This window comes from Coturnix japonica, chromosome 22 (assembly GCF_001577835.2).
Source record: "Coturnix japonica isolate 7356 chromosome 22, Coturnix japonica 2.1, whole genome shotgun sequence".
In the NCBI taxonomy this organism is placed as follows: domain Eukaryota; kingdom Metazoa; phylum Chordata; class Aves; order Galliformes; family Phasianidae; genus Coturnix; species Coturnix japonica.
In genome coordinates, this window is record NC_029537.1 from 1,872,807 (window position 1) to 1,899,858 (window position 27,052).

The 27,052-nt window shown below is 41.4% G+C and overlaps 1 protein-coding gene across 4 annotated transcripts in view; it reads left to right on the forward strand.

Moving 5' to 3' along the window:
• EBF2 (EBF transcription factor 2) overlaps positions 1-27,052 on the forward strand; it is a 124,897-nt gene that overhangs the window by 79,965 nt on the left and 17,880 nt on the right. For all 4 annotated transcript variants that reach the window (XM_015883035.2, XM_032448886.1, XM_015883033.2 and 1 more), the window contains exons 7-10: positions 12,838-12,919; positions 22,413-22,530; positions 24,565-24,695; positions 25,207-25,333. In XM_015883035.2, the coding sequence (XP_015738521.1) occupies positions 12,838-12,919; positions 22,413-22,530; positions 24,565-24,695; positions 25,207-25,333 (458 nt within the window). The remainder of the gene's footprint in view (positions 1-12,837; positions 12,920-22,412; positions 22,531-24,564; positions 24,696-25,206; positions 25,334-27,052) is intronic.

Genomic DNA, 27,052 nt, shown 5'->3' on the forward strand with positions numbered 1-27,052 from the left:
GCCCAGGGGTAAGGTGTTTGGGTTTTGCCTTCAGTACATTTCCCAGCCATTGTTCAGCTTCCATAGGTGGAAGGTCAGGATCTGCAATTGCTGAACATTCACTCAGGATCTCTCACAGAAGCCCCAGGAATGTGTTTTGCTTTAGCCTCTGAGGCTGTTTAGCTGGAAACAAAGCTCTATAGCAACTTTATGAATATATACATGGATCAAGGGGAAATAACACTGTCACATTCACTGGCACCTATGGCTGCACTCTGGAAATAGCTTGGTCACCAGATAACTATCATGAAGAAGGCCCTGCAAAACACAACCAAACATGTGCACCCATTCAAGTGAGCAGCAGATTTTGCATTGTCTAAAGCGATGTGGGAAAAAAAGTATTACATATATACACTAAAATGAAACCAATCTCATGCTTCAGGGTGTAAATTGATCACTGGGAAGGTCAGGAAGCAATTTTCCTCTCCTGTTAACATTGCTGCACGAACTTGGGGTTGTCTGTGTGAGAGAGAAGGATGGAGTGAAGAGAAGCAATTTCTCCTGTAGCATAAAGTATTTGCCAGAGGCAAAATAACTTGCTGCTGCTGTGAGTTTATAGCAAACTAATTGGCCAAGTGTTTGAATCTTGCCTTATCTTGATGCCTGGGTGTTCAGTCTAAAGAAGTATGGTATCGTGGCATGTGTTATGGAAGTCCAGGCTTCTTTTAAATAGTGACATTCTGGATGCTTTATGCAGTGGCTTAGAGTGGCTTCTTTTGTATGAAACCATCTACCACCAGTATTCCCCTCTAAACCATGTCCCTTACTACCACACCTAAACATTTCTTGAACATCTCCATGGATGGTGACTCCATCACTTCCCTTGGCAGCCCATTTCAGTGCCTGACCACTCTGTTGGAGAAGAAATTGTTCTTAATGTCCAAACTGAATCATCCCTGTTGCAACTTCCCTCTAATCCTGTTGCTATTGGTACCTATTGAGCATCACCCCAGTGGAGATGGGAATGAAGGATTTCCCCTTCTCCCTTATTTCTTTTCACTTCAACCTCATGTTTTAGTCCTTGGAAAGGCACAGGAATGGTGAGTGTTTCTTCAAATCAAACCACTGCATTGATCAGCCATTGCCAACTAGCATTTTTACCCTGAGTTAAAATAATAACGAACTGCATAAAGCATGTGATGCAGAGTAAACATCAGCTGTGGCAAAATCTGCAGCCAAAGAACTAGAATTGGATGCAAAATGTCTTATTCTGGCAAAACAGGAATAGCTTGAAACAAAACCAGAATTTTAGTGTCGTGCTCATGTTTGTGACTCTGGAGATATGAATTCTATTTCTGGGTCTATTCTATGACCCAGATATCTTTGGGCCAATTCATTCACGGTCTAAAATGAGGTGCAGGTAGAAATAAGGGAGAAAGCAACCTACCTAATCCTTCAGTCTATATTTTTGTTTAACTCATTATATCGTCCCTTTCTGCTGAGCTGGGATATGAGAAGATGAGAAATAGAGACTAATGAGACAGAAAACAGAATGCTTTCTGTTTATATTATTTATTGCCTTCATCTTTAGCTTCCCTTCTTGCCTGGTACATTCAGTGGCCATTAGGAAAACAACATGTACTGGGGTTGTCCAGAATGAACGAAGCACACAAAGCACAGAAGCTATTCCCTGTTTGGAGTGCTTCACTCCCATGGTAATCTGCCAGGATAGATGCATCTCATAGTATTGCTGTGCTTCTGGACTCCTTGGGATTCCAAGTTTGCAATTGTTCTGTATTTAATTTCGAGATACTGGTTCTTCTCCTAAATTTGCCCTTTTTAAACACGTGCCATTTGCAAGTGTTTATCTTTCCTGATAAGATCGACACTGAGCTAAAGGACAGCAGGATCATTTCCAATCTTCCTTGGGCAAAAATTGCTTGTTTGTTTGTTTTTAAAGGGAGAGATTTCCCTCTGTCTGCCCAATAGCATATACTAAAAAGCGGCTTGGTTGGCACCCAGTGCCAGGAACTTGTCCTGTGTAAGCTTTTGGGTTTTCTATTTATGTATGGCATGCAGAACCCTCATTAATTTAGAAGATATATTTATATGAACAAAGGGCATTCGTCCAATTTTTAAGAATAGAAAAAAGGAGGAGTTTTCAGGCAGAAGTGGCTGATAAGTATTTCACCTGTATAGTTCGCTGCAGACCTTTGCAGGCTGTAAAGTAGCTCAGTAGTGTAGAAATCATTTTGCCGTGCTTTGGATTTTGTGTGACAACCTTCACGCGGTGACGTTGGTGTGTGCTGCTTTGGAGAAGGATTGAATGGAGTCTAATTAACAATGCTGGTAATGGAGCTGAAGGATGTATCCAAAAGTAGACAAATAAATACAACAGTTATCAAATAGGATTGCAAACAATGCATGTGTGTGCGTATAACACCCACGTAGTACTGTTTGCATTCTCATTTGCTAAATATCCCGTGATATTTTGGGATGCTCCTTCCTCTTATCTGCATGCTTGTGTGGCCGGGTGAAGTCTCAGGACCCGTCTGCTGAATGTGGAACACGGCTTTGTGCATTAAGAGTGGCCCCTCTGTACAGGGGGTGTAACACGAGGCATTTTACAAACCATATTGGCACGCATATTTCTCTGAATCCAAGCTCTTCAACATTAAAGCGCGACCCTTCATTTTAATCATTACAGAATGAATCCAGTGCTAATAGCACTTAATTGTTTCGCTAGAATGATCTCCGTTGGTTTTGGCAGCTGAAATGAAAACAATTCCAAATACCATCAAAGGAGATTATCCACAAACAGCATGTACAAGGAGAGTGTTTTGATATACAACGGTGTGTTAATATCATAACATCTCCTAACACTGCACACAGCTCTGTAATCCTTCTCTGTCTCGCTCTATGATCTTGGAAGATCCGATGGGCAAAGCAGAAGGAATAAAACAGACCAGGAAAGTCGTGGTCTTTGCCCCTGGAAATAAAGCGTTGCCGATCCCTTTGCTCCAGCCATGTCCCTATATTAATCTTGACTTTCTTCAAGCTTGCCCGCTAGTTTGAATTTGTATGCGACAACAAACATACCTTTTCACATATGTTCTTTCCAGATTTTTTTTAACAGTTACTTAGCAGTTTATAGAAGGAAGTGAATGATCTCATCAAGCTGCTTAGAAATTAAAAAAAAATCTGTGCTTATTAATTATGCAGGATTAGTCTAATTATAATTCAGCAAATTAATTAGCGACAGAAGGTGTTCTGAAACATTGGAGTACATTTGCATGTTAAATGGAGAGGCTAGTCTGTAATATATGTAAATTTATGCATGGCTTCATAGTTTAATTTAAAAATTTGCAGCTGCATATGGTATGGGAGCAGGTGAAAAGTCAGTTTTAGTTTAATGATGCTAACAAACATTGGATGCTGTCCTGTCTTAGGGAAGGAATGCTCTGAATGCACCCCTATCTGCCAATCTATAAATCTGTCACAGGAATATAATGTTACACCAATGTTCAGGCTCAAGGTCATCTGTGAGTAGACCCAGAAGCACAACGGGTGCAAACCTGCTGGCTGAGCAACCCTTGGAGAAGGCAGGAGACGGATGTGCATGGAGGCAAGTTGCTCGGATGTCAATTTGCCTCTTTAACAAATGAATGCATTTTTATTCCATACAAAAACCGTTTAGGGACAGGCAATACTCCCCACCTAGTCAATGAGTGAGAGCTTTCAGCTGAGCAATATCCACTCTGGCAGGTGTAAAATAGGTGCCTAACCTTGGTTCCGTCGCTAGTGTTTGCATCGGCGCGGCTTTCTGATCTCTCAGAGTCACAGGGAAGTTGTTATCAAGTTCCACATTAACTGCAGGGTAAAGAGTTTTTATGTGCTGGCCTCAACCATCTGGCAGGAATAGTAAAAACCAGCAGACCCATCAGCAGCAAAAAGGCTGGAGTTGTAATTGGTGCTCACTGTTCAGCCTAGCATGGCTCGGTACAGGCGTTCTGAGAGCAGTGGGAAATGAGGAGAGGGGAACCAGAAGGTAAAGTTGGCATAGGTTTCACCAGGTATGGAGAAAAATAAGTGGGGATCAAACTTTGTGCTCGCCTGATACCCATATTTGTCTGCTTTGGGGTCTGTAGCATTCTCCCTGTTTACTGCAGGGGATTTGGATCAGATGACCTTTAATGGTCCCTTCCAACTCAAATGATTCTTTGATTCCATGACTGGCAGAATTAGACGTGGGTTAACTTGGCACTTTTGTAGATCTATAGCAATCCCAACTGTGGGCCTGTGGGAATGCTGTGTGGTTCTTGGCTAAAAGAACAGCTCAATCCACCTATGGAGTAAGTCACCTTAACTTCCATGGGCCTTGACTTCTTCAGCAGTTAAATGAACATAAAAGCCTTTCTTTCCTTCTGTCCTTTGTGCATCTTGTCTCCCCCAACAATTTCTCAACGTGACTGTGCCATGCGTAGCACAGTTGGAGCCTGTAGACACTGTAATGAACCAGGGAATATTATCAGAACGTCCCTTTCAACAGCCCGCCAGCCCAGTCCTCTGCTCTATTACCTCCCTGCCTATTGACTTTTCATTATGCTATGATATTTGGTTGTGTGCCAAGTGGCATGAATAATATGGATCTTACGGTATAAATCAGCTTTTAGCCATTGTCTTGTAAGTTACTGGAAAGTTTTGGTGCGAGGGGAAGAAGGGAAACCCAAAGGAAAAGGGAAACTGCTCAGGTTGCAGGGAGTCCTCCAAAGGTTTTTTGGAGAATAATTGCAATTACAAACATGCCGTTAGTGTTGTGTTTCATTTTCAATTCGAACCCATGGAGTTCAATTATTATTTTCATTAATGGTGTCAGGTTTTCATCAGAGCACACAAACAAGGAGGTTCTCCTTGGAGATTATTTTTTTTTCACTCTAGCAAATGTGGTCGTGCCAAATAACTGCATTCAGCGCCGAGAAATGACTGTCTCTATAACCGGCAGTGCACTCTCCACCAGCTCTTGGAATCACTTTGCAAGACAGAATGAGCATTTACCAAATGAGCGTGAATTGCAGTTGTGGATGTGTGTGCCTGCTGCTGTTCGGAGGGAGCAGAATCTGCTTCAGAGATGGAAATTGTGCAGAAGGTGGAAAACGTACAGCGTATAAACATTGAGTTTACAGACATGTTCTGGGTTTGGATGACATATTGCAGCTTATGCTCAGACATGATTAGGTTGGAAACTAAGCTCTTCCAAAGAAAAAACCCACTAGATGAGGGTGGTGAGAAGTATCGTGTTCTGTGCTGCAGAAAGATGGGACATTTTTGGAGTGATGGTGCAGTGGTTTGGGCACAGCACTATGAAGAGGACATGAGTTCAAGTGTAGTCTTCTCTATGGCCTCTGGGCACACTGCTCTCACTTGATGGCATCCTGTCCTTCAGATGGATCACTTTAATCCCATATCTATGGTTAATACATCACACAGAGTGTTATTCACCCAAGTGTGGTTAGGACTGCCTGGCATGACAATTAGAAGCAGTTTTAAGATGGGTGCTGCCACCCTGTAATTTTAAGGTGGGCTTCTCTGTTGGCTTCCCTTATAATCATTTTGTTCCGCTCTCATGCCTGCCTGATGTTGGACCATTAGATTTGCAAAATGGAGCTGTTTTGATAAGTAACTTTTTTGTTTCTGATTTATTTGTGGAATACGGTGCCTCGAGGCATTCGAAAGTCATCTTTCTGAATTTTTCTCCCTTTTAAAATAAGAACAGTAATTCCACCTGTTCTCTATTACACTTATCTGATCTGCATGCTCTCATATGCTTTGCATTGCAAGCATCTTGGAATGAGCGTGCTGTTATTGATTGATCAGATACCGACTTAATAATAAAGATGGGCCAAAACAGAAAACTTCTGATGTAGACTTCCGTCAGTGTGAAGGATATTTAGTCCTGTAGATTTTGGTCCAAAGCACCTTGAATTAATAATACAAATATGAACATACAAAAGCCTCACATCTTGAAGCCAGCTTCATGTTCGCTATTGCAGCTCTGCTAGCATCAGTGCTGTTACTCCTGAGCTACATTCTTCAAGCCTCTGCAGAAACAGACCTTACCTTGGCAGGCTCCTGTTCCAAAGGAATGCAGAGCACAGGAAGAAGTTCCCATAGAGAGGGGTTGGGATCCATGCCTGGAAGCTGAGAGGCAGACAGAGAGGTGAGCCGAGGAGAAAGGTGTAATAGCAATGTAAGGGGCTGAGTGCAGAACAGAAAAGAAGGAAGAATCAGAGAAATTTATGAGGAAGGGACTTCAAGTCATTGCTTAGTTCAGTTCTCTTAGGGTTTGCATGTACTGATGGTGTTTATTCTCTACCTTCTTCCAGCCCAGTTGCAGAGAAGTTACGAAGAATGGATATGAGACTGATTAGGTAGAAAAGAGCAAAAAGAGGTTAGGAAATACGTAAGCCTGATAACTGAGGCATTAGTCTAAAAAATAAACCACACAAGTGATTTGGGAACATGGTGTTCATTAGAAGCAAGTGAGAGCATGAGATCCTACTCTGCAAAGTTCCTTTGGTGGTTCAGCATTCATCTCATGCACAGCTGAGGAGCTCTTGCATACACTGGAGAAAAGCCTAACCAGTCTGGTGCTTTCAGAACTGGATAAATTACTTTGGATGAAGGCAGGAGGGTAGGAAAGTGTTTGTCCTTTTTAATTGTTGGAGCAGGAGTGGAAGGAATAATATTTGTGTGTGTTTTTGATACTACTGCTCTACTGAAAAATGAGTGCCAAATGAGCAGCCAGCTCTCCTGGCCCAGGCTGGGGACCTGATATAGTCTGAATTCTACTCTCTTCTCTCACAGCAAATCCCTGACAAACTCAGAAAAGTCTTCTGACCTACATATGTTGGCTTTCATATTTGTTAAACTGCGTTCACACTTTATGCACAGGAGTTTTGTGAAGATTAATTAGCTGCTGTTTGTGGAGTATCATATAAATACTCTGGATTATTGTAATAACCTCAGTCATTTCTCAGACATTATATGGTGTATGTTCATTTAGAATGCCTTTGTGCAGTGCCTGATCCCACATTGACTATAACTGTTGAAAAGAGTAGGAAATTTTCTCATCAGGTCTCTAATAATATACCCTGACATAATAGAGCAGAATGACTCCAGAGATAAATATTCAGATTATAAAGAAGTCTTCTACCGTGATAGTCATTAAAGTCAAAATGATGAATTCAGATAAATGCAATTAATAGATTTTAAATATGAACCTTCAAACGAATGTGCAAAATCTGATCTGGTCCCTTTGGAAGGAAGAGTTTCCAAGTGAAGCCTTCTGCTCTGTTGCACTGTGGCATGGGTATGGTTCTTTGTCACACTTATCTCAGAGTTCACAGTGCCAAGACACACATGAATGAGTCCAGGAGACGATGGGAGACCCTGATCTCAGAATTGACTTGTGTTGGTGCAGCTGGAAGCAGGCCCTCAATGTAATAAAGGTTTTGTGGTTCATCATGGTCACTCTTGGTTCTGTCCAACTGGAGGAAAGATATTCTTATAACAACTTCCAGTTTTTCATCTTAGTTCACTTTGTGACTTCTTGGAAGCACTTCAGTTACTTCATCAGATTGCTGCAATATCTTCCTGTTCTCATTAGGTTGTAGCGTCATAGATTTGCTGATAAGTCATGCTGATGAAAAGCATATTCTGGTGCCATAGAATTGCTGGGGTCGTGAATCCAACTTCTACAGCAACCCAAACAAGACAGGACTACCAGCGTTTGCTTTACAAGGGATGTTTTTTCTCGTCTCCAGAGGCTGCTCATGAGATTACAACAAAGTTGTATCTCTTGATTCTATACGTGTACTTTAAGAAAGCACATGAGGTGGATAGGAAGCTTAGTTAAGATGTAGAAGGAGGAATCAAGAGACCACATCCCAGCCGCAGGCCTGCGATGAGCAATTCCCTTCCAGTTCCCAGATCCCAACTTCCTTGCTGTACAGTGGTTAGTGACACCACCTGCTGCAAAGGGCCTTGATGAGTTAATTGAAGCTGAAGTCCCTCAGAATGATGCTGCAGAAGCACAAGGCACATTATCTAGTGCTGTGTCTCCATGTGGGGAAACTAATCAGTCCCAGGTCCTGTGGCAGGGTCTTGAAAAACAGTAATGGATTTTTCTTTTTAAAAGATACCTATGCTTTCTCTTGCACATGGGAGTGCTCTTTAGGGCCTCTGCCTACTCATGTTGAAGTCACGAGGAACATTATTCTGACTCCAACAGGATTTGATTAAGGTTCTTCTCAATCAGCTGAGATGGAGGATATATGTCCTTAAAGGTGGAGTTCCAGCAATGTAGAATCACAGAACCATGAGGGTTGGAAGGGATCTTCGGAGGTCATCCAATCCAACCTCCTTGCTAAAGCACTTCCCTGGGGCAAATTACACATCCTAAAGTTGCCTTTGTTTCAGAACCTTACGTAGGTATATGGACACAAAGTGACAGTATGGGCCAGCATCGCATTGGGAATAGCTTGATAGATGCAAGACTTCAACTGCTTTGCTCTCACCCTTTCTCTCTCTCCATTGGCAGGGGAATTTGTCCCACCACTCTGAGCATTATGAGATGTCTGTGCACTCCCACTCCGCTTTCTTTTACAGTTGGGCAGGTTGGCCTGCAGCACTGTGGAGATAACACAGCTGTCTCTGCACTGAAGTGAAGAAGGGGCACTTAAATGATTCATCAGCCAGACTCCCCAGCATGGTGGTAACTCCCAATAGGAGGAGCAGAAACTTTTAAAATAGCTCCCTTGAAATCCTAGAAGAGGGAATATTTTTAAGGTGGTGTTTCAGAGACAAGTGCATCAGTCTGTAGATGGAAGGCTGGCCCATACTGAAGTGAATGTCTGTAGCATGTCTTAATTAATTTTACATCTACACATGAAGCTAATCAGGCTTTCTATAGAGATGCCAGAGGTTCTTTGTGGTGGTTATTTAAAAGTGTTCAACTTTTCCCTCATTGCCCTTCAGTGTTGATATATGGGAGGACCATGCCATGTTCCCTCTGTTTGGCTGCAATCTGCTAAACCCATAGCTGGTTCTGTCCTTTGGAAGGAATGAAGGTCAGCTGAGGAGCATGAAAATCAGCAGTTGTTTAACTTCTTAAAAACTATTTTTATTTTTTGATGTATGTGTAGGTCCATGCCAAAAACTGGCTACAAAAATTAATGCAGCCTCTCTGCAATTCTCCTGTTACCCCTAAATCAGCTTCATTTAGTGCTAAACCTTCCCTTCTCTTTGCTCCCCCCAAGTCATTTTTATACTATTGCTGCAATAAATATTAATACCTTTCCCAGATGCAACCACTTAAAATATATATGTATATCTAACGACTTACCAAATACTTGATGTGAGTGCCCAGCTGCAGCTAAAAATTTGACTGGAAAAACTCTGAAAGGAGCAATAGAAATACAGCACATCCGGTGATATGCTAAAGAAACTGTGGCATGACAATGGATGGATGCTGCTCCAATGCTGCGACCTCCAAGCTGAGGCAGCACTTTGAGAAGTGAGGTGAGGGATTATTGATGCCCACCTTGTACTTTAGAGGTGCACAATTTTCAGCAGCTTAAAGTGCTCAACAGCTCCACTAAACCAGACATGTTGCATTTGCTGCATGCAGAAATTGATCCTGGTTACAAATCTTGGCTGAGTGCTCTGGTGCTGAATATTTGTTCCCAACTACTGGGGAGGGCTGAGATGCTTCGCTCCTCCAAGGAGGCAGCCAGAGAAGGAGGTTTCTGTTTTCTACATAGTTTTAATGGTCAATACACCCAGTAGGATGAATCAGTGCAGATCTAATTGACGTTAATTTCAACATATGCCTCTGATTTACGCTGGCTGGGCATCCACACCCAAATATTCTAGAGATATTTAACAGAAAATATGAATTTCATTAATTGTCACGTGATGTTACAGAGTTCAGTCCCAAGTGCTGTTAAACGCAGATTATTATAGAATCTTTACCTCTTTTGCCTGTGCTGTAGGGTTTGGTGCAGCACATGATGCTGTGGGACCTCAGCTCTTCCACTGACACAGCGAGCTCTGTTGGACTCCTTTGTGCTCTGATCTTTGTCCCTTAGTTTGCCTTGTTTCTCTGATCAGAAAGGTATACAAGAATTGGGAAAAAATATAAAAATAAAATTACAAAGGGAACGAAACACTTCCCTGATTAATTTGATCTTTTATTTTTCCTTGAAAGCAACGACAAGCCGTGAATCTTGTGGGTTTTTGTTAGCATTTTTTCTCCCAAGCAAGCAGCTATCCATTGGCTCACTGAGTTCCATGCAGAAGTTGCTTGCCTTGGTTTCATTACACAGTTTGGCGGCGTTCTATAGTTTCTCCCTGCACAGCCAGATCTCAGCAACACAAGCAGTTTATGTATCTGCAAATATTTTTTGATATCTGTAAGAAGAGGGCAGGATAACAAGGAGTGTTTGTGAGCAACGTTTCTGGCTGGAATTCTCCTGTGAATGTCTGAGCATGCTGGTATGCATAATATTGTTCATTCTGAAAACGTTCTTACAGATAAAATCTTGCTTACTGATCATTTAGATAAAAGAGGTCACAGTTTTAGCGTGAGGAGTCGATACAACTTATTGTATAGAATACATGCAGTGCGCTCCCAGGCATGAAGATCTGTTTGACTTCAGCTCAGAGTGTGAATGACCAGGGCTGGGATCCCAAGAACTGCCCGAGGGAGCCTGGACCCAATGGAAAAGTTGGGTTCCCAACACCTGGATCCTGATGGGTTGGTGGGAGAAGCTGGGCTCCCAACACCTAGAGCCAAATGGGATGTGGGGAAATGCTGGGCTCCTGACATCTGGAGTCCAATGGGATCAGTGGAGACACTGGGCTCCCCACATCTGGATCTCAATTCAGTTGGGATATTGGGCTCCCAACACCTGGATCCCAATGGGATGAGTGAGGATGTTGGACTCCCATTGCAGCCCATGCACTCAGAACTGGTAAGTTGTAACCAAGAAAGGATAGTGGAGACAAAAATACTGATCTGCAAAGTGCACTCACACAGCAAATAAACATTTTAGGTATGTTTAAAGTGTTTGTGACAGATTTAAGGCAAACAAATGCTCGCTAGAAGGATGTATTTTGTGACAGTCATTGTATGTGACATTCCCTGGGTCGTTTTCATGGGTTTGGTTGTAGGGAGGTCTGCAAAGGGTTTTGTTTGTTCAAGCCATATTTAAATGGATCAGATCCTTCAGTATTTCTTTGTATTTGGGGCAGATGGAAGAGAAATACCACACCATAAGTGATGCAAAGAAGTAGCAATAATAAGAAGTGAATTTCTGCTTTTTTTGTGTGTGTGCATGTTGCATGAAGACTATTTTGGCAGTTGTTGTTGGTAAACCCTAGGAAATATACATCTTTCTCCTTTAAAGTTCTAATTCAAGGCATGAATGTGTGAGTTCTGAAGGGACTTAGGGACTGCGGTAAAAAATGGTTGTCATAGTAACAGAAAGGGAAATAGGCCTGGCTCACCTGGGACTTTAACTTACTGCAAAAGCTGATTTTTTTCTTTTAAGGAAAGCACTCAGTAAGAGAAATAAATAAATAAGTTGTTCTTTGTATTCCGAACCAATTCTTCAACTGTATCTTCTTTTCCTTTTTTCCCCCTCATATCTGTATCTTTTCCCTTCCAAATCTATCATAAAATCTCTGTTTATTTTTCTTTTTAATTGTTGCTGTTAAACTCATTTTGTCCTACAAATGGAAACACAGAAAGGAGTCACAAAATATTTTCACTTACAATAGAGTGAAGAACCTGTGAGGTTTTTTTTGCCTTTTTTGCCTCAGTGTTGATCTTTCCTGTAGGGTTGGCTTCTTCACCTTGGAAATTCACAAATATAGTTGGATGAAACAGATAATAAAGGGATGGGTCCCAATGAAAAGCATTGCGGAGCACCCAGATTTGATAAATGCCTCCTAATGTTGCTGAAGTGTGAGATCTGTGTGTTATAAAGCATGATGCTGGGTGAGCCCGTCAGCATCCTGAAGGTTCAACTTACGCACACAACAAGCTGAACTCGATGGGAGAATAATGTGTGAAGATAGATATATGTGACAGGGCAAAAATAATTGGCACGGACACTTTGTATGATGTTAATGGGTTTATCTGCTTGGACAGCATGAGCTGTCACCTATTACTTCCATTTGTCTTTTTGTTATCCTCCCTCAAAATCGGTGTAAGTTTCCAATCTGGGCTTTTTTTGTTTTTTGCTTTAGTTACCGAAATCTTAACAGCAAAAAACATCATCAGATGAAATCTCATCAGCTTCTTCTGGGAGCTCTGTTTGTCTCCATGTTTTTTTATATGTTCTAAGTTGTTTCAAGGCTTATCAGCCTCAGTGTTGCCCTGTTGGTTTTTGTAGTTATCACAATAACATTATCCTTCGATATTGTTTCATGGAAAATCCATTCCGACAGCGAAAGAAAGCCCTTGTATGCACCGAGAGATAAAGGAACAGACTTGGATCGCGTGGTCAAACATGCAGTGGAGAAACAGGCATAAATCAAAGTAGTTACATTGACTTATATCAACTAACAGCCCATCTTGGAGCTGATTACAGTCACACTGAGTGCATTTCACCTGATTTTTCTAAATTTTGGTGTGTTTTCTTTGCTTGTGTGGCTGTGTGGGTTGGTATTTTTTTTCTGAGTTCTCCCAGTCCTGGATAGCTGATATACCTCCATGTAAATCACTTGCAGGCAGAACATGGCAATGCGTTTTGTTATGGTGAATAACAGTGACACAATTCTTTACCTTTACAGATTCTTCTTAAAGTTTTTTCTCAAGTGCAATCAGAATTGTTTGAAAACAGCAGGAAACCCCCGAGATATGAGGCGGTTCCAGGTAAGGCTCAGCATTAAGCTGTCTCTTTCATTCTCTTTTTCTTCTCTCCCCTACATTGCTCGTAATAAATATGATGACCGTCTGTGATAAGCCATATCAGATATTGTTGAAGTTTTTCTCCATTTGTTGTGGTTAAACCTTTTTTTTTTCCCCCTCCCCTCTCTCTTTTCCCACTCCGAATCCCCAAGGGGAAGTGATGTACTGTACCAACCAGCAGTGGATATTTGATTTGACACCCTCGGGCAAAGCACTCGCACATACAGCTGCCCACAGCAGGGATCGTGTTTGTGATACTTAGATGCCTCAGAATCTTTCAAAGTAGCTCTGTACGTGGTACAGAAGCATCTCCCCATTTCCCTTCACTCTCTCTTCCCATCTCTTTTGCCTTTTAACTCTTTCATGCTCTCCTTTCAGCTTCTTAAAAATAGCCCAAATAGTGATGGTCACTTTAAGATCTCACGCAGGAAAGCAACAAGACCCAGGGGACAATGACCCAGCTGCTTTGCAGTAAAAACTGCCACTGGTTTCATCATAGCTGTCGCTGATGTATTGTGAACACCAGCTAGTAAAAACACAGAAGGAGGTGAAGTGTGTCAGGTTAGAAGCAAAGAAGGGAAAGGCTGACGCAGTCCCTCTTCTTCCACACTTTAATCTTTAAGCAGCCGTGTCTAACAGTTTAGTATTCTACCTGTAAAAGGGTAGAATGGTTTTTCTACTTGTTGCCATTGTTATCATGCCCTCACTGCAAGCCATCCATGTCACAAAGAGGGTTTTAGCTGTAGGGGGATGCATGGCTTTTCTGTAGACCCATCAGGTCTGTAGAGGGCAGTGACATCCTGAGGTCTGCCAGCTCATGGTGGGTTGTTGGGCTGTTGCCTCAGTTTCCTCATTTAGAAACAAAGTAAAAACTCCACAGGAATTTACAGCCCCGTGTCAAACTTTCCACTAAATGATGCATTTTGGCTTATATTTTTACTGGGAATACAGTTTCGCCAGAGGGATGTTTTTCTCAAAGAAAAAGAAAAAAGGGTAGATGAAAACAAAAATCCACTCTGAAAGCTCCAAAAATTTCAGAGGAGTGTTGGCTAAAGATACAAAAATGGTTATTTTTTGGTTTTCAATGGGGATAAATAAAAAGTAATAATCCAACCCAACTTTGGTTTTTTGGCACCAGTGGTTTGATGAGGCTGTAGCTTCTCCTTGTGTTTTTTGGAGATGGTAAGACATAAAAAAGTGAAATAATAATAGAAGTGGCTGTTCTTAGCAAATTTGTACTGATTTTTATTTCAGTCAGTAATTTCCATCAAGAAAAAAATGCCATTATCATCTTCCATGAATGCCAAAAGAGTGAGAGTAGAGGAAAACTCCAATGAGAGCGTGCAAATCGATCTTAGGAATGGTTAGGATGGCTGAGGGTGGAGGGTAATGAAGCATGGATCCAGAGGCTCTTCATTTGGTTATGGGTTTGTAGGAAATCATGCACAAGGGCACCCTGGTTAGCAAATGGGGTATTCTGGACATTGCCATAATACCAATAATAGAATTACAAGAGCAAAAAAACCTAACACTACATTGTGATTGAAGCTAAAATAGTAGATTGCAGGTGAATGATGAATTGCATGAGGATTTTAGATTCTTTTTTATTATTGGTGGAGATCTCTCTCTGTTCTCAGCTTTACTCTTTGTTTGACCTCCACACCTCCACGGCCAATATAGGTATTTTATTAAGAATCTAAACAGCTTCACATTTTCAGTGGGACACTGAAAAGTGAAACTAAAACGAGCTTTACAGCATGCACATGTTGCCAGTGGAATGTCTTCAGCCCATCCACCTGGCATTCCTCTTGTACATGAGGAAGTATTGGCTTGCTTTTGATCTTTGTACCAAAATCAGCAGCTTACTGGAGACGAAAGTGAGCTGGGGCAGACTCCTCCTGATCTGGATTTTCTGCCTTACAACAGCCAAGCCTGAAGAAATGAGCCAAGTAAAACTCTGGTTCTATTTTACAGGGATTGCTTAAACTCTTCTTGCACTTGCAGTCAATGTGGATTCATATCCTTTCCAGTTTTGTTGTGAGATTTAACCTCAAACCTCAACGTTAATCACGATTAGGCAAAGCCTCTGCATTCATCTGTCTTATGAAACTCAGAATGTTCACAAGACTTTGTCTTGGTGTTACGAGAACGAGCCCATTGAAACACACTGTCAAATGCTCGAGGTTTTGGGGGAAAGCAGAATCTTTGTTCAGGCGCCTTCAGCATGGGAAGTGTTGGTTGATGAGCTCGATTCTGGGCTATGGAGCTCAGAATGTATGAATAAAGCTACAAAAACAATAAGGTAGTTGCATTGCTAAAATTGTATGCATTGGGAGTAAAAAAGTTCAGTGTTCCGATGGAAATTAGCCAGGACGGACTGTAGAGAGAGCTTGTTTTCAGTCTGCTGGGTTGCTTCTAAGGGTAGAAGCATAACTTCCATGGTTGTGATGTAAAAAAGAGCTCTCTTGAGTGGTCTACTGTGTCTTCAGGATCCTCCTCCATTTTATCGTTATTGTTTTTAATTTAGGCAAACACTTTTTTACCCCAATTCTTGCTGTATGTGGTCTGTCTGTTACCCTTGAAGTCTTAAGTGGAAAAAGAAGCCTTGTTCCAAGTATTAGCAGTATATATTTGTGCACTGTGAGCATGGTTGTTTTCATTTTAGTTTTTAAGTCTTGTATCAGGGAGTGTAATGAATGGGCAGGATTGCTTCTTGAGTTTGAAAGGATGGATGTTTGTCCAGGAATGTACGATCAGAGTGGAAGCGAGGTCAAAAAGCCCAGTACAGTTGGCTGCTTTACTGATTTTATTATTTTAAAAAACTCAGAATCCCAGTCTCCAAGTTCCCATTGCTACTGAAATCTGGAACTGAAAGGGTCTCATCAAAACATTTCTGCTTTTTAATGGAGATGGAATGAAAACCCAAAGCTCAGGCTTTGTTGTTGAGACAGAAATATAAATAAGAGACATGGAAATGGTGCAGTACAACACATCTTATTGAGTTCTCCAAGCAAGGAAGAATGGTTACTCATGTCTGGAAGAGTGTCAAGTCAATGCTTTTGATTAGAGATGGGTGTGAAGCTGCTCGGTTTGGTTCCAAGGAGCTGAGATCCAGATCCTGGCCTCAGAGTCTGTATTTCTAGGTATGAGATTTAGCTCTCTTGTAGCATAGTTACGGTTTATTAAACTAAATTAAATGTTAGATTTCATTTATATCACACCCACTTTAAAAAAAAAAACAAACCCATAAGTAAACTAAACTGAATTGGGGGTGGGGAGAAAAAAGGGCGGAAAGGTTACATTAACGCTGCATTGTAAATGTAATACAGCTCCAGATGCCTGAAGAGTTGTGGTTGAGATTTTTCTTTAGTTTCTTGTTTTTTGTTTGTTTTTAGAATAATTCTTTAGTTTGGAGAGCAACACCAGCTGCTTTGTGATCACGTTCACAGCTTGAAATTTGCTTGGATACTAAGTAGAGCTTTGCAGATGAAATGAAAATCTCTCAACTTTTACAGACCTTACACGCCTAATATTTTTCTGCTGCTGAAATGTGTTGCACCTCAGACATTAAAGGACATGTGATCATTATTTTAACGTTTCCCCCCCCAAGTAATAATGTAATTTTATTGTGACTCATAGGCTATTTCAGTGGAGATGGGGAATCTTTCTATTGCTAATGGATATTTTCGTGGTTACTTGTTGGCTGCCCACATGCATTCATGAACACATTTTTGTCAATTCAGCTGAAGCAAACATTGATTATTTATCAGTTAAAACATTTCTGAGCAAAAGGGAAAGGTGGAAAATGAAACAAACAATAGAAAAGGAATGTTTAAGTTACGTGCTCAAGCACAGTGCCATTTGAATTCAACTGATCTGCAAATCTGAGCTTTCATATGTGTTGTCATTACTGTCACTGTTGTACTCTCAGTACAGTGATCTCTCAGGAACAGAATTAAAAAAGAAATGGTGATGGTCCTCCACTTAATGAGGACTTCTCCTGGAGAACTCGATTGAAGCCCGATGACACTTAATGGTAACGACCGGTGTGTAATGGGGACAATAATTCTGTGGAATTAAGATGAGGCACTTTCAGCTAAAATGCTTCAGCTGAGACCTGATGTGTTCATCAGCCTCCTGTTGATTGGGAATTCTGCTGCTTCCATTCATGCTGATTGTACAGATCCTACAGTGCTGTGGTTGTGGATGGGACCAAGGTAAAAGAACAGCTAATGATGGTCATCTTTGAATCAACATCATTTTTTAGTAACAGACAAGAGGAAGGTCAGCAACTGTCCTCTGTTCTCTGCAGAAATCATGGCATGGAATGTTTCCTGGCAAGTATTCCCCTCTAGGTACTCTAGGGAGGAAGAGAAAGGAAAAATAACAAGGTATGTCCCTGGGGAGATTTCCTTCCTGACCTCAGAGTGGTTGGATCAGTTCATCATCAGGCACCTGAGCCAAGCTGGCTGTGTTTGAGAATTCACCCAGCTCAGCTCAGTATGAAGCACAGAAGGATCTTGTATCATTTGGGAAGGAATAAAAACGGGTCGGAGCAGTCGGATAGTGCTGAGACTTAGGAATGCTGTTCTCCATAAAGAAACAGAAAGGGATGGCAGGAGGAAAACAGAACTGGTCTAAATCAAAATCACTTTCAGACTGATGGTGAAAGAACGTGCTAAGGACCCCCACAGTCAGATCTGGATGTGGACAGAGATCTCTGTTAGAGAGATGAATACTACGGGGACTAATGTCGTTATGAGAGAATCATTTCCCAGCTATAGATTGCAACATGAGAGCAACATCTACCATCAGTCCAGCTACTGCTGACAGATTTCTTCGCTGGAGGTGATGTTATTTTAGAGTCTGTATGTGTAAGGGAGGGACTGATTGCAACTGAACCACTCAAGGAGCTTAATGTGCTCAGATCTGAAGGCCAAATAGCCATTGCAACCGTGGGTGGCCAAACTTGTGTATCATCCATTAAAGCAAACCATAAATGAGATCCTACTGCATCTCAGGTAAACTCTGCAGGTAGAAAGAAGGATATGTTTGTGTCAGTGTACTCTACTATCTTGTCTGGAATACACTGTACTGGTTTAACTGATTTTAAACAGAATGGAAATGAAATTGGTACAGGTGCAGGACTGGAGCATTATGTGGAATAGGGAGGGATACTCAGCTCCCATACTTCAGGAACACGCACATAAATCATAACTGCTCTCTGAAAATGGTTCAGTTGTCTGTAATAGCAGAGATGGAATGGCAGTGGCCCAGGAGTTATCTCCTACCCAATGCCCCTAAAATGGCAGGAGGTCCCACTCCCAAAATGAAGGCCATATGCAGAGCTCCTATCAGCTCCCAGCTTTCAGCAGGCTCATGGTATTAGAGAGGATTTCCTAAAGAATCCAATGGAAGTTTTGCACAGAGAGAAGCTGCTGGCATTTTCCTCTCTGTTTATCTTATTCCTAATCCAACTATGAAGCAAACACATATTATAGCATCTACTCCTGTATTACTTGACCCAAACGCCTATTGACATCAATGGGAACCCCATCCAAGTGAAGACAGCAGGATGAGGCCTGACATCTTTTCTTCCACCCAGCTGGAAAATAATAATAATGCTAATAATTTTTAAAATCCTCCTAGTAGTTATTCTTCTGAAAAGTTAAAATAACATGGTGCTGTGACTAGAGAGTTGTAAGGGAAAGTGCATCAGGAATGTAATATTGTTTCCAGATGTACAATGTCATAAGAATTTTTTCCACACTTGGAATGGTAACAGGAATTTTTTGAGAGAGATCATTTACACAGTGATGAGATATGTTACATGTAAATAAACGCCTCTGTGCCTAGAATGTTTGTACCATATGTCTAAATAGGTGTCTATGAGTGATGCAGCTTTCGTATGTAGATACTGGGTATTTCCTTGTGCGTATGCGATTCGGAGTATACTTTATATTAATGAAGTATCAATATAAAGTATAGATGGAGGAGGAAAGATTGTAGTGACTCTGACCAAGAATTTGTAGTATTTCTGAACTTTTCATTAAGATACCACTAGGTAGGTGCAGAATGTGCCTTCCCCACTACCCACCCTTCAGTGGGATTCTGCAGGGGATGCAGTCATTAATGAAGACCGGCTGCTGCCAGAGCTGAAGATTTCAGTCTTAAAACTGGTAACATGAACTGTTAGACAGATTGGTGCTGTCAGTACTGCCGAGTCAGAGAGGTAATCTTTAAGGTAAAGTAATACCAACACTTTGAACTGTGCAGGGAAATAGAAGAGGGGCAATCCAGCTCGGGGATCCTGAGTGCCATTTGCTAAACCTGGTCTGGCTGAATGTCATGGGAGGTGATGAGCCTTCACAGTGGCTTCATGGCTGGTTTTACCCTTGGAGATGTGCAAAGAGATTCTGGAGAACTGATGGAAGCTCTGATGAGAAGCTCGCACCTCCTTTGCTGTTGCTGTAGATGGAACTCATGTTTAGTGGCTGTAGGAGCACTTTGCTCCTTGTTTCTTGCTCAGGTGGTTGTCCTCTGAAGCTCTACCAGAGGCGACTGGTTGATGCAGCTGTTTAGGAACAAAACATCTTATTTATGCCATCTATGTCAAATCTGGCCTTAAGCTACAATTACCAGAACGCAGTGTCTAGCTGACATATTTTGATGTTCTCAGGTCCTTTCCTCAGAGTTGCGTTTTGCATTAACTACTGATTTTAGCAAGAAGATCTCAAATGGAATTGGCATAGAAGCTGAATTTCCACACAGTAGAAGTAGTGCCATCAGATCTGGAAACAAAAACCCTCAAACATTTGTCAGTAATTTGCCAATGCTGTGGGCAAACCTGAGAACTTAAATCTCCGGAGAAGTTTGCACATTGCCTTTCAGCAGCACTAAACATGGGTCTACAAAAAGGCCTGGGATGTTTTATGATGTTAGGAGAACAAGTGTTATTGATAAATACACGTTCAGAAAGGTATTGGCCAAAAAAAAAAAAAAGCAAAAAAAAAAGCCTAGAAATGGTTAACAAGGTAATGGTAAGAAGCGTTGACCTTGATTTGTTTAGCTAAGATGTAAAGATTTTTGAAGGTCAAAGGTGTTCTTGTGTAGTGTTTTGGAGTCTAACTGTGTCTGACCCTCTAACATTAAGCTGCTGTGGCCTGCAGTTTTGAAGAGTGAAGCAAACCAGGGGGAAGGGGAGAAGGGGGAGAGAACAGGAAATGGAGTGAGGTGTTTCAGGAAGTTGTCAGGAGTTGACTGATTGATTCCAGATGGAAAGGGTCACCCTTCATGACCCAGGAAATACTCACTGGGGGAAAGCAGTTGGCTTGTGAAAAGGAAGGGCCTGGGAGTTAGAGACCAGAGCGGAATGCGCATTCCTCTTCCCTTTATCCATAAAACATTGTTTTTTAATCTTCAGTATAAAACAATTGGATTGCCATCTTCATCAGCCAGGAAGAAATGACCAAATCAAAGTGGAGAAGCTCAGGAGTTGTTATGTCCATAATCTTGCATGTTCTTACTCCACAGCGCTGATAACGAGTTGGTTTACTGTGTCATAATAACAATGACAGAGGTGTGTGTTGAATTTCAGTGGTACCTTAAAGATTACTGCAAAGAAGGTCCAAAACTTTGAGAAAGTTCTGGTCCAGATCTGTGCTTTGCTTTTTCTCCTATCCCTAAGGATTGCATTTATTTACCATAGGGCCCAGCTGATGCAATGCCAACTGGGTTTGACCCTGCTGTGATAGATAGGAGAGGTAAATAGAAATGGAGCCACTCATGGAGAGAGGTCTTCAGCTGGAATAGAGGCTGTTCAACACTCATTTTCTAAACACAGGACAATTTTTTTTGCTATTACTCTTGAAAAAGGACTCTTTTTTTTGGTGCAACATTGACACCCAAATGGGTTTTCAAACAGGGAACGTGCATACCTGCAGTCTGCTAATACTATAAAAAAAACCCATACCGAGGGCACGTGGGTGTGCATTTATCACATACATACCTTGTGTATGCGAGGTCAGGTATGTATATATTATATAATGTAACTGTATATATGTGATATACTTCTGATTTACATTTGGTTGCAATTTAAACACTTGTCGTAAATATTTCAGACACTGGAATAATTCAGGCCTATTCCCCTGTTGCCACAGTTGCTCTCTGTGCTGGCCAGTGAGAGATTAAAATTTATTTCCATTGTTTAACGGAAAATAATGAAGTGCATCTGAGTGGGTTCAGCTATGTCATGCGGGAAACGTTCACTCTGGATAGGAGTCTCACTCCACCCAAATGTGCAATGATGAAATCCGTTGGCACGCGGAAAGCAACACATTTTGTGACAAGAATGCTTGAGAAATATAAGAGCACAGTATGACAAGAGCCTTTTGGAATGAATTAAACTTGCCTCGAGAAAGAAAAGTATTCTTTAAACTCACAGAATCCTGCTGGTGGGGCAAGGTTTCTTATGGTGTATGATGCGTATTGCTTCATCAGCAATTAGAGCCTGTTCTCTTACCTGGACCACAACAGCTGTGTCTGAAAATTCGTGAACGTGTCCAGGGTCAGATCCTCAATAGCTGTGAGTTTCAGCGTGGCAGCTGAGTGGAGCTGAGATGATTTACACCAATTAATGGCCATAACCCTGAGGTTTCAACAAGATGCGTCTTTTTTCAGTTGCTTAAATGCAGGATTGTTTCTTTCTTTCTATTTTTTAATTTTTTTCCTTAAAGTTTGTGGTTTAAAGACAGGTTTGGGTTGTTATGTTTGAAAGGGAGAGAAAAGTGTGATTCATTAACATATTCAATTACTCTAAGAATTCCTATGCCTTCAGAGCCCAGCAGCGATGCCATGGAGGCCAAGGCTTTGAAATCTGGTGCTTGACTCCGGGTGCTTAGGCTCAGGTGTTTTCTGAGAGGCACTCAGTCTGTATATGTAAAAACCAGACATCGTATTAGGTACTTTTTTCACGTCGTAGGAGTTTCTCTTATGCTCGGTCAATGGAGACCTTTATTTCTGAAGCAGATGCAGATGCATTTGCATGTGTGTGCAGTACAGCAGATGGCTCTGAATCTGCATGTATGTATCAGAGGGCAAATTGCTGCGGTGTTCTCAGCCTGTCCTCCTGGTTGCTGTATATAGACCTCTTTGCCATCAGCTATGCTACAGCGCATCATAGGCAACAAAATTTAGGGCCATCTGTAGTAGCTGGTTCATTATACATTAAGGACTTTATATGGCCCTTAGGATGCTGTGTTAAATGGAATTAATGCACAGAGCAAAGGCTGAGAATATTTTTCTCCCATTCTTGTTAGGGAGTAAACCCTGCAGGACATGATTACATTTTACAAACAGAATAAGATTTTAACTAAACTGAATAATTAATACATTAAAAGCTGAATATCCAACTAAGCTGTTTACCTGCTTTCTTTTTCTTCCCTTTGAAAACATCTAGGTTGTGCTATCCACAACAGTGAATGTTGATGGGCACGTGCTGGCAGTGTCTGACAACATGTTTGTTCACAACAACTCCAAGCACGGACGGAGAGCAAGGAGACTCGACCCCTCTGAAGGTAGGATGCTGTATGAAGAATAGTACACAAATGAGTGCAAATGCATATTGCCCATTCTTCAATTTCTGTTTGCTGTCAGGAGGAGAGGAGAGCTAAGAAGGAGCTACAGAACCTAAGGGGGCTTAGAGAAGGAAAAGGCAGGAAAACAGTGTTTACTGCATGCAAAATACGACCCTCTTCGCATATAAGATGCTGGTTTCCCTTCTCCCCTCCCAATTCATTTACTAGTTTGTCCTGCAGAGATGGAAAACACAGAAACACTGAGTATTATCTAAAATTTGGATTTCTTTTTCAGCTGGGATTGATTTGATTTCAGGCAAATTAGGCAGCGTGACATCTTAGTTAAACAGAACTGTTACAGCACAAGATGTGTATGAAAAAGTGTCACTAGTTCCCTTAAACAAACTATGTGCAAAGCATAACAATGCACAGAAGGAAACTGACACTAATTGATTTTAGTTTGTTTGGCTAAGCAAGGCTCACGGCCGTCTACAGGATGGTTTTTGGACTACATTAAAGTAATTACAAATACTTGTGTCTGTTACCTTTCAGAATGGTTGGCCCCTCCTCTCCCTCTTCTCATGCATTCATTACCAATGCATTCCACCTTCTCATGCAGACAGTACTCCAAATTACTAGCAAATGCTATCTGTGTCTACTTTTCCCTCCCCTGCAGCTAGTGAAAGTGAGAAGACCTAGTGATGTTAGCAGAAAAGACAAGCTAGGATATTATTTCATTATAATGTTTTGCTGCCCCACTCCTTAAATGTGCCCTATATCAACCTATAAGAAGAATTAATGAACTGGAAGAAAATGATTGAATCAGTAAAGAATTCAGAGTGGTGTTAATTCTCCCCCAGCGGGCAGTGAAATGGTAGAAGGAAAATCCCAGGATTCCTAGCCTAGGAAGCCATCCAGTTTTTCCTTGACTGATTGGATGTGATTGACTGGCTGTTCAAAGGAGTCTCATGTTTTTGGAGCCCTGCCAAAGTTCCCCTCCACCTCTGACCCTGTCAACATTGGGAATGGAGTGATGGATTGACTTTGGTTATGGCCTGGAAACCATATTGGGTTCCTGATGGGATGTATAGTCCAGAGGCCTTGAACATATGGAAGAGAGAAGGAAAAAAAAATAAAAAATCTATTCCCCAACACCAAGAAAATAGTTAGAAATTGTCTCCTGATAAGAATTGGAGGAAACATTTGATATTTCCGTATCTCTCTTACCCATTGATAAACCTAATAAATCTTAATCTACGTCTCTTTGCACAGGGTTTAGCTTTTATGTGATCGTATGCTAATAAGTGCTTAAAAAAAAACACACATACACGAAAAAACAACCTCTGCATGATCATTTAAGCATTTCATTTTTACACCCACTACAGTTGGCCTATTAGAGCTTTAATGACACAGTGTTAAGTGCCGGTAATGAATAGGTAAGTAATTAACACTAGCAAGGCAGAAAACATGCATTTATTTGTACTTATTATTTGCTTGCTTCTTTTGGCTTTCTGAAATGGAAAAGCAGCCTTCACATGTGACTGGCTGGAGGGACTTGTCTTAGGCCTATGTCAGTGTATGGGAGATTGGTAATCACAGCCTGAACCACTGATTAATCAGCTGATTAAGTGTTGGGTCAGCTGTGGGAGCACAGGTGAGAGTAATGGAGCTGTGCTCCCGGAAGGGTTGGAGCTCGACTCCACCTCCTCTGAGACCTCATTTAAGGGCTGACCCTCACTGAGGCAGCATCTTTAGGAGATTGCTCTTCAGTGAAGGCTGCCCCAGCTTCCTCAGCGAAGGCATCACCACTGGTGAGTTTCCCTCTTGCTTATAACCTTTTGTACGTTTATTACCATCTTTGTTACCATCTGTATAGTTACCACCTAGACAGTCAGCACTGGGGAATTTGCCCCAGTATGACTTAGGACTGTTTAATGTGCATAGAGGTTGCTTGCACTTATCTTTTGCAAGGGTTTGTGCGCAGCATGTTAAATCCCTTATCTGATGCACTGCTCTCCTTTTGGTTTTGTTCAGCCACACCGTGCATCAAAGCAATCAGCCCAAGCGAAGGATGGACAACGGGAGGAGCAATGGTGATCATTATTGGAGACAACTTCTTTGATGGGCTTCAAGTGGTGTTTGGAACCATGCTTGTATGGAGTGAGGTAAGTAGAAGCACCTCTGTTATTTCCCATTCCAATAATGCTACAAAAATGGTGGTGTGTAAGATGGGCAACATGAAACTCCATGAAGGAAAGTCATAGAAATCTACTCTGTGGAGCTACTTGCTCTGTGATACTACAGAGGCCAACTGCTCAGTAATTTCCAGAGTAGGACTGAGTAATTCTAGGGGTCTGGAGGCAAGAAAAGGTATAGAAGGAAAGAAAGAGGGAGTGAACATAGGAAGAGTTAGTAAAGGGGAAAGAAATCATTTTGTAGCTCAGTGGGGCAGCCTGCTCCTGCACCTTTAAGACTGCCATCTTGAAGAGCAACCAGCCATCTTGGACCCCTTTACTCCCTAAGACTGAATCCTGGGGGACTCCCCCTATTTGTCTTCTGATAGCATCCCCTACACAGCATTAAGCAATGCACTCATCAAGCACATTTGGAGGGTGTAGGTAATCAGGGTGAATAACACAGCTGTGTAATTTTGTCTCTCTTTTTCTTGTTTCCCAGCTTATAACACCTCATGCCATTCGAGTTCAGACACCTCCACGTCACATTCCCGGAGTGGTTGAAGTGACATTATCATACAAATCCAAACAGTTTTGCAAAGGCGCCCCAGGCAGGTTTATTTACACAGGTAAGTGCTTGTGATTTGCACTGGAGGAGCTCAAGCTCTGAGCCTCTTTGTTTTGGTAAGCACCACTGACAACTGTTGTGTCATTTGTATAGGGTAGCTTTGTTGCTGTACAGAGGTGTTAAGCAACTGTTTCTACACGTTAATATTTTTTCTAGAATAGAGCTCATGCTGTTATGTTATGTGTCTTGCCTATACATATATTGGATGTACAGTAACATGATATAATTGCTCTATGTATCAGAAGATGTTTTATTTATCGTAGTATTTATTTTACGCTTCTCCCTCACTGGGGGTAACCTCTCATTTACAAGGTAATCCCAGACGACAAGGAGTGTCTTGTATTGCGAGGAGCCAATGAGCTGAGTAGGAAATAAGCACAATTGTTTGCTTTTTATTATTCTTAAATGGATTATCAACTTGTTTAGTGCCCTACGTTCAGCTCAGACAGAAGAGATTCGTTCTGGAATTAGGCTTGGACTTGTGAGATCAGGATCTGGCCAAAAGCTTTAGAAATACATTTTCTTCTAATGCATTTTCTGACCAATAATTGGCCAAAGCCACCAAAGATGTTGGTTCATGTGCAGTAAAGGGCTCTTAGGGGCAATATTAGGTGTGATGCTTTTACCTTCAGAGAGGGAGTATTATTTATTTAGCTATTATTACAGATAAAGTTTTCATATGCTTTTTTTTTTTGGCTTGTTTAGGCCTTGGTTGTACAGTTCTTCAACACAAAGTGAAGGCTGTTCTCTGAGTGCCATTATACCAGTGCTGAAATAGCTTTAGGAACTAAGTAATATAGAAATGTGCATCTGTCTATGAAAGTGTATTTCTTATTGTGAAGCTTTCTTGATTGCAAGACTTACCTGTACCATCTAGGGGGATTGGAGTCAGACTGTAGTGCAGTTCTTTGACATATTAATTAGTGTGCTTCCACTAAAAGGGACATGAAGATGTATGGTAGGAGCTGGCGGAAGAGAGGAAAGTTAAATCTACTATCCCTGTGTTACTGCTGTTGCTGACATAGGGATATCTGTTAGCATTCTCTGAGGAGTGAGTGGGTGCTCACTGCCATATGTTACAAAGCAGCACTTCATGGAAGATGCCGAGTGAGGGTAGAATAGGCAACGTTTCAATCTGTTTGTACAAGAGCCTGCAGCTCTCCCACCATGGCAGGAAAAATGATAAACACAGCTATTAGGTAGAGACTCACCTGTGTAATCAATTCCCCCAGGTCGCTGCTGCTAATAGCAATAAAAACAACTTCTTAGCTATGAAAATAACATGGTGGCTTATTTATTTATTTTCTTTCTGCAAATATATTAACTATTGAACAGGAAAGTTCAATATATTTTCTATTATTGAGGAGGTAGCCCAGTGCATCGCAATGAGAATCTATTCTCTTGTGAGATTTGAAGCTTATTATTTTCTTGTTACTTTTAGAGCTTTATGTTGCGATGTAGATGTCACAGGGCTTCTAACTGACAAAACATCAGAGAATGGGGCAGCTTGGAGATGCAGATGAGAGCACTTCTCTCTTGAACTGTGGTTGCCTCTATAAACAGGAATTTCTCCTCTAAATATATCCCCTTTACATCCAACCTGTGCTTGGCAAAAGCTGAAGAAATGCAGATACATTAACATCCAACCCAGGAGACTGAGGAGTGTGAAATTCTGCAAAGTGAAAGCACGGGAAGATGTACTTCTGTCAGAATTAATAAC